Source organism: Phaseolus vulgaris, chromosome 1 (genome assembly GCF_000499845.2).
Source record: "Phaseolus vulgaris cultivar G19833 chromosome 1, P. vulgaris v2.0, whole genome shotgun sequence".
Lineage (NCBI taxonomy): Eukaryota > Viridiplantae > Streptophyta > Magnoliopsida > Fabales > Fabaceae > Phaseolus > Phaseolus vulgaris.
The window spans coordinates 13,834,586-13,844,922 of NC_023759.2; the positions used below are offsets into that span (position 1 = coordinate 13,834,586).

Below are 10,337 nucleotides of genomic sequence, written 5' to 3' on the forward strand. Positions count from 1 at the left end.
AAGTATACGTTGATACCAATTTGAAGCCCCCACTTTCCTTTGTAAGGGTTTTTCCAAACTCAACACCTTTCTTGAAAACAAAAATTAAAGACCCATTCATTTTAGCGTTGATATTTTAAATTTTAAAAAAACATTTATCTGGTTCCTATAATTTTATAAATGTGCAATTTTGGTCCCTATAAAATTTTAATTACAGATTCAGTCCCTTAATTTTTCAAAATTAAGTCATTTTAGTTCACTGTTAATATATTATTCAATTGTTAAACAAAATGATATATCCATCAAAATAACATGAATTAAAGTTAATTCACAAAACTACTATATCTTATGTAAACAAGTAATTGATCACTCACAAACATATTTTACACTCACAAACATATATTTTACTTTCATGACATTAACACTGGGCTAAAATTGTTTTAAAAAACTGAGGACTAAATTTGGAATCAATTTTTTTTACAAACAATATTGAACTCGTGAAATCATAACAAGTCCTAAATTAGTTGCGGTGTCTTTTAGGTGATGAACAAGATGTTTAATATTTATGTCCAACCATCTTGTCAATAAATACAGTTGAATCTATCTCAACTGGTATTCTTTTAGAAGAAGCCGATTCAATCTCTAAATTATGAATTGAAAAAATAGAAAATGATGAACCATTAAGTAAATATAAGATGAATTAGTTCAAACTTCTAGAAAAGTGAGACGTCCTCCTAAAGTTAGAGTGAAATTTAATAAGATGATCTTTAAAACAAATTAACTCAAGAAAAAATAATTATAATAATATACAACAATATCATAAGATTTTACATTTTATTATGGCTACTGGTTTTCGGGATTCAATTGTTCCTCTTTGTTGTTTTGAGAGTTACATATAATTATAATGATATACAACAATATCATAAGATTTTACATTTTATTACGGCTGCTGGTTTTTGGGATTCAATTGTTTCTCTTTGTTGTTTTGAGAGTTACATATATAAGAGAAGGTTCATTTGTTTGTTTCCTTGTCTTTATTTTTTTTTCATTTGTTTGGTTCAAACTTCCAATGTAGTTGCTTAGATTACTACTAGAAATTCTTTTATTATTTTTTTTTGCTTTTTTTCTAGCGTGAAAGTAAAATACCAAAATAAATTAAATGTAAAAATTTCGGTCATAACTAAACTACCTTAAGTGCTTTAAATATAATAACTGATGCATCTCTTTCAAACTTACAGAGTAGGTTAATGTTTAAAGAGCTATTGGAAGATTAAAACTTCTATCTCGTGACACCAAATCAATCATATTTTACTTATAGGATTGGATGTATGAGGATGTGAGAAAAAAGTGTGAAGAAAATAATGATATTTAGATTGGGGTATGTTAGTGTGGAAGAAAAGTTTATGGGAGTTTGTGAGTGATGTGATGGTTGTAAAAGAATTTTGAATTTTTTTAAAGGTGTCAAATGTTACTTTACAAATTTACCTTTACCTATTAAAAAAATTTAATAATAAAATGTGTTTTTTATTTATTTAAAACATATTCATAAATTTAAAAATTATAATTAAAATAAATAAATATATATTAAATGTAAATAGATATAATATAAAAATTATAACAAAAAAAATATGTATTCAACAAATTAAATAAAAACAAAAATTTCAGATAATTTCTTAAAATATTAAACACATTATAAAATTTAAAAATAAATAAGATATTATATAAATAAATAAAAATATTATTTTTAATATTAAAAACTCTAATGATAAAAAATAAAAAATACCACAACAAAAAAAATATAAGATAATTAACAATAGAAAAAAATTTCATAAAAATTATAATTAAATAAATTATAACTCATAAACATAATAATCATACACATAAATATATTAATATAAACACAATAAATTAAATAAAAACAGAAATTCAACAAATTAAATAAAAATAAAAATTCAAGTAATTTCTTAAAATATTAAACATATATTATAAAATTATAAAATAAATTACATTTTATATAAATAAATAAAAATATTATTTTTTAATATTAAAAAACCTTACATAATAAAAAATAAAAATAAAAATACTACTATAAATTAAGATAAATTTGAAAATAACACAGGTGACTTTTCCTCTACATCTTATCTTTTCATTTTTTATGAGAAGAGAGAATATTTATCCTCTCATTCTCTTTCTCACAAAATCCTAAATCTAAACAGTTAATATTTCCTCGCTTCTTTGTTCACGACAGCACATTCATTGAAGCAAACAGAACTCTAATAGAAGCAAACAAAACCCTAATGTCACAATTTCTCAAAATCCCTAAATAAATCCTCAATAACTCACTGGACAGAATTGAATTTCCGAAATGCTTCATTAATTTTTCCCAATTGCTTCTCCAATCCTTTCATTTTGATAGACTTTAAGAATTTGAATATTGAAATAAGATCTAATTTTACTGATTACAGTACAATCCTCTATTACCCATAGTTGAGTTCAAGAAAAGCCAAGATTTCCCGTCCAAGCAACCAACTTACATCATTTTTTTACAAATAACTACAACGTAGAACTATTCTAGCAAACGGAAACCACTCAAGTAGTTCAGACTCACAAGTCCAGTCAGCTTTTTATTTATTCTAATATAATATGCACCTTCAATTGCTGCCCCAAATGAAATGAGTGCATCTGGACAAAAGGTAATTGTAAATATGATAAGTGACAAGAAAAGAACATTTCTCAAATAGTAATCTAAGATTTAATACCTTAAAATTAAGACAAATTAGCTCATGCCAATGAAAATAAGTGCCAGCAATTAGAAACTAGTTCAAACATCGAGCACCTGGAGTGTGAAAAAAAATGGTAAGGATCTCACTCTCTTGCTAAAGTTCTTTCATTGTCGTCATGTTGAACTTGGAGAAGTGAACAAAATTTTTCATCCGAATATATACACAACACATTATAATGACAATCATGTAGAGTTTAGTTCTCATCATCACTAGTTAAAGTAAAAATAATAGATACAAATTGAGATGAGAAGCTAAACAATACATCAACAACATATTTACACATATTTGCCTGAACCTTTTGTCGGGAAAACCCCTATAACTCCACAACGCAAGGGATTTAGCTCCCACAAGCATATAGAATAAAGACACTTGAACTAAGAATCATTCAGCAGAACTCAGTCCTTGGCATGTGTCCATGAGATTTAGCTCCCACCTGCATCCACTGAAAAACCTCATACTCACATTTGTTTTTCATCAAGATGAAACTGACAAGGTATACCATAAATGAGAATAACAGAAAAATGTTGATGTTAAACACACTCCATAGACCACATAATAGACAAAGGATGCTTGTACTTAAACTATGTAAAATCACGTTAAAAACAACAGTCATGGAACTGATTCCACGAACTTCACCCCAATGACTTTAAGGAGAAAAAAATATGAAGAAAAAAAAATGAGATTGATTTCAACGTAAATTAAAATTAGCTTATGCAAGTTAAAAATAAAAATTTGGAGAAGATATATAAGAGAACTTTTACAAAGTCGACCGGGCATAAGTTACTAACTTATGTAAAAGTCAATTTCAATTTTTCTTCTTATTTTCCTCTCCTGAAAGTTTTCTTGGAGATGTTAGTCCAAACAGACCCTATAAACTATTATCTATTTGGAAAGCATATCCAAATTTACACAAAAGTTATTATATGAAGACAAACATATCCAAATTTATAAAAATTACAATAATAACAACTACAACAATTTGTATCTTCTTACCTTGGATTTCACTGGAGTGAGAAGCCAGATCAGGTATACTAGAGACTCTCTGAGACATGGGTGTAAGTGGAGGTGATGGAGCTTTATCAACCTTTGAAACTTGGGGACTATCCAAATACTTAGTATTTGAAACATTTAATGTCATAGCCCTCTGACCACTGGAAGGTATAGAAAAACTCCGAGAGACTATTGGTGGTGTTGGGAGTGGAGATGCTACACTGGATATAACTGAAGAAAATTTATTAGCCACGACAACCTCTGGATTTTTAAATACTAATGGGGCAGAGTGACCCACTCGAGAAGATTTCACTGGCTTGCTACCAGGAGGTCTAGGAAGTTCATGAAGCTCACTTATCCTGGGTGAAGAAACAAGGGGAGGTGAAGCATTGGGAGATGCTTTTGGAGATGAAGGCTGCGGCACAGGTAAACGTGGAAAACCCCCAGAAATAGGTTTTACTGACAATGGTTTATTAGTCAATGGACCAGAATAGGTTTGTATCTTTATTTTCTTAGTATCAGAAGCATTGAAGACATCAACTTGTGGAAGTGAGAATCCATCTGCTGAAGGGCGTGGTAACTGGATGGACGTAGTATCACTGTTACTTTCTTTGAGAACAGAGTGAGCTCTATGGATAGTCGGTTCTGACAATTTACTATCAATATCTTTCTCATTCTTTTTTTCATCTAGAGGGGAAGAATGCCACAAATTATGGAAAGATCCACTTGCACTTGTGCGGGGGGCTGAGCTACTTTTGGTTTCTTTGATGTTAAGTGGTGTAGGAAGAACATATGCATTAGACTTTGCTGCAGATGATGCAATAAGTTGTCTTACTTTTTCAGCAGGGTCAAATTTCTTTTCTGCAAGTATTGGAGCTGAATAACTGCCGACTCTATTTGAAACTTTAAAATCCCCTTGGTTCTTGTCTAGACTTGTCTGCCAGAATGCAAGTTAATAGAAGTATTAGAGGATAATCTAAGTAAAATTAAAGAATCAATCTAAAGTGATCACCTGTTAGACTGAGGCAACGGTTAGAACATCATAATTACATTCTAAATCTATGTCTTTAAATCATTTAGCACATAATTAAACTTGATTTGTGATCTTTATTCCTTCTCGGTGACACATTAAGGTGCTAATTGGCCTAGATTTTTCTTTAGAGTTAATTTAAGATTTAAATCAAAAAGCTTCAATTAATATAGCAAGGTAGTAGTGAAAAATACCTCTGCAGTTTCTGGGGTTGAAGCTCGAACATAAGATCGACCTACTTCTTCCACCTAGCAATACATGGCAAACGATTATGATAAGTGAAATTTGTAATTCAGATTCTGAAAAAATAAGGATATTATATTTTAAATTTGTAGCAAGGTATAGATGGTAGACACAAACAAGTAAAATGACATGTCTGACAAGCTCTAGCAACGTTTTAAATTAAAAAAAGTGAATAAGCAATAATAATAAAGTTCAATATGCACTAATGCTTTAAAAACCATTCAAGTTTAGTAATACAAAATTCCTACCTCTGATGAGTTTGGTGATGTGGAAACAATATATGGCCCTTGCTTATTTGATCTGTAGTCAAAACTCAGCTCACCGCCTTCAATGACATCAAAATCATTACTGTCATCATTATTACCATCTTCACCAGCATCATCCTCAAGGCCACTGAATTGGTAATCAATATGTTGTCGTTCAGCAACCATCCTGACATGTGGTTCAACCGCCTCTAGTGATTTAAGTCCTTTCCGAAAGAAATTCAACTATATTGAAAGCAGAACAAGAGGAAACATGCATCAAGACCATGCAGAAGAAAGGATAAAAGATTTGAATGAGGAAAAATGTGTTCAAGAAAACCTGAGCAGCATGGTGACGTGCTGCTTGTGTTAGGAGACTACGTGACTGGCCTTGCTTCAGTGATTTTAATCGGAAGGCACAGAGTGTTGCTTCTTCTTCATAGTCATCATGAGCTGCCTGCAACTGCTGTAAGGTGATACTTTCACCTTTACCACTCTTTGACTTTCCTTTCTCTTTCTGTTGGGCACTCATGTATTCATAAACCTCTCTGGAGGCAACACAACAGATTCAGGAAACATCACATGATGATGAGGAAAACAATAGAAGTTGCATAAAGACAAACCTTTTTTCATCACATTGTCGCTTCATGTCCTGCATGAGGAATAGATAGGCATTGAGATGTAACAAGACAATTTACAGTTCTACATTAAATATATTTTATACAGCAGCAAAGTCACTATAGTTCCAAATTCCTTGACCGCTGTTCTTTCTAGACAAGGCAATCTATATATATTATATAGTGTTAGAAAAAATGAAAAATGGACAGTTTTTTAAATCTCAGACTAGAGATTTGTAAAGAAAACATTATGTAAAAGTCGGCTTAAAATAAGAGAAGGCAAAAACTTCAAAATACTCATTTTTCCTTCCTCTTTAAGTTTTGCAATACTTCTATAGTCCTGCACCTTAGTCAGTTCAGGTTCAATCTCCATTATTACAAAGCCTCAAATCTCTTGCATACAAGTACAATAACTAGCAAATCATCCACTGACAACTAGTCAACTTCAAATGCATGAAATCCATAACCTTACAGTATTTTTCATTGCAATAAGTCAGAAACATAAGCTTATTTTGTTCGTATAAATTTTTTTATGCATATATAATTGATTTATTTCAACCTCTATGAATATTCCACTAGTTGCCTATGTCCCTATCTGCTATATGATATAGTGGACATTTGGCTTTTTGACAGTCAGCTATTGATAACACTGTCATAAACCAGTTAAGATATAAAATCCTGTCCATTTCACTATGCTTTAATAGTCACATTCTCTATCTGAGGCACGGAGGGTTTTCAATGTTTTCAAATTACTTTATTGGATATATTTATTAATATCCATGATTTTTGAAATCTTACATGCTTAATAAGTTGATTGACCACGTTAATGAACTGTCAAATGTAACAAGATTTACTGGAAGAATGGAATAATGAGTATCATTGGGAGAATCACACCACAAAGACTAGCCATTGTAGTTGGAAAGTTGGAGAGCCAACAGCCTCATAAACCACAAAATACTAAAATCCCATACTTCTAATCCAGGACAATTTCTCATCCTTTGCCATGAGATCCTAACATCTTATAAGTAGGTATGACTGAACTTTTTAGTTGAACCTACAGCTTTGCGCAAATCCTTTTATCTATAGCAGCTTTAAAACACATTATTAGATTTAGAGAAACATGTTTTACAGTTTTTCCACAACAATATTTTGCAGCATGCAGAACCTAACAACTTTTCAAAACATCAGTCCACAAACTCCATGTGAATATAGTTTAAATGTGTCATATGTGATGCATGGATGGGTGTGAGAACAAGAAATAGTCAGATTTACAGAACAACCAACCAATGGATGTGTGAAAACAATGACACTGTCTTTGTGTTATAAGGCAACAATCAATCGTCCACACGGAGATCTCAGTTAGGTAAAAAAGTGTTATTGCAACAATTTCAAAAGTTAAGCACTATAAGGAGAGCACCTATAAATCTCAAGATTTCCTCCAGAATAGATAATTCATTAAGCACGAAAAAAGATCACCACAAGAAATCATGATGTGGTTTCAACATCATATATAACGTGATAGGGCAACTAACTATACAGAGTCTCTTTAGGTAGTCACAGATATGAAACATTACCCACTGTTTGGGAGGAAAGAAAAGGTTGAAATTTGAATTGAAGAGAAAATGGAAGGAAAGATAAATTGAATTTTTTTTCCTAAAAGTAGATTTTTCCCTTTATTTTCTCTTCAACAAAACAAACAACGTATATTATCTGTTTTTTCTCTCCTCTCATCTAGATGCACCGTTAGTATAGGCCTAAAATTGCATCTTTAGGCAGCAATTTAAGCACCAAGCATTTATGGGCTTGTGTGATAGTTGCTGACTGGTGTTTCTGTATTTAGTAGGTAGTTTGTACTGAGTGTGTTTAAGAGAAAGACTCTAAAAGGACTTCGGTCAATGCATTGTTCTTGCTGGACTAAAATTCAGGTTTGATCCAGAATTTCTATCAACAATTTAATACATTCTGGAGGTTCAAAATGTCCGTCTAATCAAATTGAAGATTACAAATACTTGATAACCAACCATATATAATCGTAAGGGGATGAGATTTTAGAATCACCCCTGCAAAGCATTATAATTGCCAAGCATTGCTCAAATTGCATTCTGGTCTGTGCTGATAGGAAACTGCATTTTCCAGTAACATTAAAATAAAAGTGTAACAAACTAAACAAGGGAAACATGGAAAACAATGAGTACAGAAGTGGTGCATGGTAGAGCCCAGCCAGGCCATTGGGTGCTTTATAATGATAGATGAATCAGTCAAAAAAATAAATACATAAACATACCTCAACGGTTCGTAGTTCATTAAGAAGAGACTCCGATGGATTGGTTATTGTCAGTACAATGTGAGAACGCTGACAGACAGAAAGGGTAGAATCATAGTAAACATTTTGTAAATAAACAATGCTAAGAAGCAAGGAAATAAAAAAGGTTACACCCAAATAAAGGCTCACATAGCTATCAACAAGCTTCTGAAGGTCAAGCTGCACACTTCCAAGCATCCCCAAAACTTTACCTGCATACAGTTCATAACAACTATAACAATGAGACTATACATGGTTTAAATCAACTAGCAAAGAGGCTAAGGAGCTTGGAGAGGGCAGTCATCAAATGTTTACCCACTCACCACTTTCTTCATCATCATTTAAGGCAGTTTTCTCCAAAAGACAAGTACCCATTTCCTGCAGCGACTCAGCAAATTCTGGAACACATAACACAATAAAGGATATGCTACCAACTTTTAACATTTTCAAGGCAGCAAAACTCATCTAAAGAAACTAACTGGACAACTCCTTTTCAAATGATCAGTAAATATAATACAGTGAATAGGCGGTAAGAGACAAGACGTCCTAGAGTGGAGACCATGATATTTTCAAATACCTCAAGGATGCTATCTCACAATACATGAAAGGTGGTCACAACAAAAAAAAATTCAATAAGAATAAGAAGGTAGAGGGAAGGTGAGCAAGTTCAGCATTATAAGCTATTTCCCTATTTTGGAATTGGACATAGACTTTATGGATTAATAAATTTTGCTAAGAGAAAGAAATAAATGGAAGAAAGAGGAAAATGTAATCTGATTATTAGAATGTAAATTACAGAGAGGTGATATATTATACACCTATGCTAAGTGACTCACTACCGAGTCAGCAAAAAACTAAATCCTAACTCAAAAGCTCATTCCATCACAGAGAAACTAAACAAGAATACAAATGAAAATCAAATGAATGCGTATTCTCTACTACGGATAGTGAAAAAGACCAGCCAGGATGATCTGCGGCAACTCGAAATGCAAACATGTATCTAGAATTGTTGGAGACATTGTATATGACAAGTAAATGAAATGTGTGTGTGTGCACTTTTAATTTGTGACCTAAACAATTTGGACAGATAACAAAATGCACAACCAATTCAAAAGCTTGGGATACATTAGAAGTGTGAAAAAAGGGGAGAAAAAAGGGATACATTAGAAGCTTGGGATACAGTAGAAGTGTGTATATACATTACCATAAGCACTGTTTTGTGTAGCAGCAGCTGCAGAAAGCAGGCTATCGTAGCAGTCTCTCATATCTTGCATGTCCTGAAAAAAGGGGAGAAAACCCTTAACAAACACTACAACGAACAAGCCAGAAACGAGATCGTTCAACATTTTTCTCAAAATCACCATTATCACACACTTTTTCGACACCCAAAGCCTGTAACTCCTACTACAATAAAACAAATTAAAACCAGCACTAAAAGAACCAATTTCCCATCGAAAAAACACACTGTCCACGTGTCATCTCCAGAACAAACTCCCCCGCGTTCCGTCATTGACAACAACCGATCATCGTCGCGACAAAAACAATAATTGCAAAAGGGACATCCCAAGGCGCAACGAAGAAAATACTTATTTATTCCACAATGATAATAATAATAATAATAATAATATTAATAATAATAATAAGGTTGAAAAAGTAAGGTAGAGTGGGGGAAGAACCTTGGCAGCAAGAGCGAGTTCGTGGAACTTAACGGTGGGGTGAAAGTCCCTTTTGTCCTTGGAAACGGTCTTGTGAAGTGCAATTTTCTTCAACTTGCTGAGCGAGGACTTCATTTTGCACCCTAGGAGGGTCGAAGGGGGAAAGAGGGTTTGTTTTGTGTTTATGTTTGGGTGTGAATTGGGAGAGAATCTTAAGGGTGAAAGAGAGAAGAAAAGTGTGGGAATGGATTGAGGAGAGTGAAAGACATTGAAGTAGCAGAAGGGAGAGAAGGTGGGTCAAAAGAAGGGAAGGAAAGGGAAGAAGAAGAAGAAGAAGAAGAGAGGCAGATCAGACAGCAAGAGAGAGAGAGAAAGAGAGAGATGCGAAATAAGGAAACGAGAGACGGCATCAGTCCAACGTCACGCCCCTAAGCCTAACCCCAGAACCCCGCACGTTTCCACACCTCACTACACGTGTGTCTGCTTCCTCTCCTCC

The 10,337-nt window shown here is 32.9% G+C and overlaps 1 protein-coding gene across 2 annotated transcripts; it reads right to left on the reverse strand.

Moving 5' to 3' along the window:
• Positions 1-2,852: 2,852 nt before the first annotated feature.
• LOC137813641 (uncharacterized protein At2g33490-like) lies at positions 2,853-10,337 on the reverse strand. Of its 2 annotated transcripts, none has more exons than XM_068615999.1 (11): positions 9,863-10,337; positions 9,391-9,463; positions 8,510-8,584; positions 8,337-8,398; positions 8,169-8,237; positions 5,891-5,919; positions 5,608-5,815; positions 5,274-5,513; positions 4,977-5,030; positions 3,756-4,689; positions 2,853-3,204 (listed from the first exon to the last, which is right to left on the reverse strand). In XM_068615999.1, exons 1-11 carry the CDS (start codon positions 9,974-9,976, stop codon positions 3,185-3,187), a joined length of 1,878 nt encoding a protein of 625 aa, XP_068472100.1. In that variant the 5' UTR covers positions 9,977-10,337; the 3' UTR covers positions 2,853-3,184. The 2 variants fall into 2 exon arrangements, with proteins under 2 accessions (XP_068472100.1, XP_068472101.1); XM_068616000.1 differs by having other exon boundaries at positions 2,853-3,195; positions 9,863-10,314.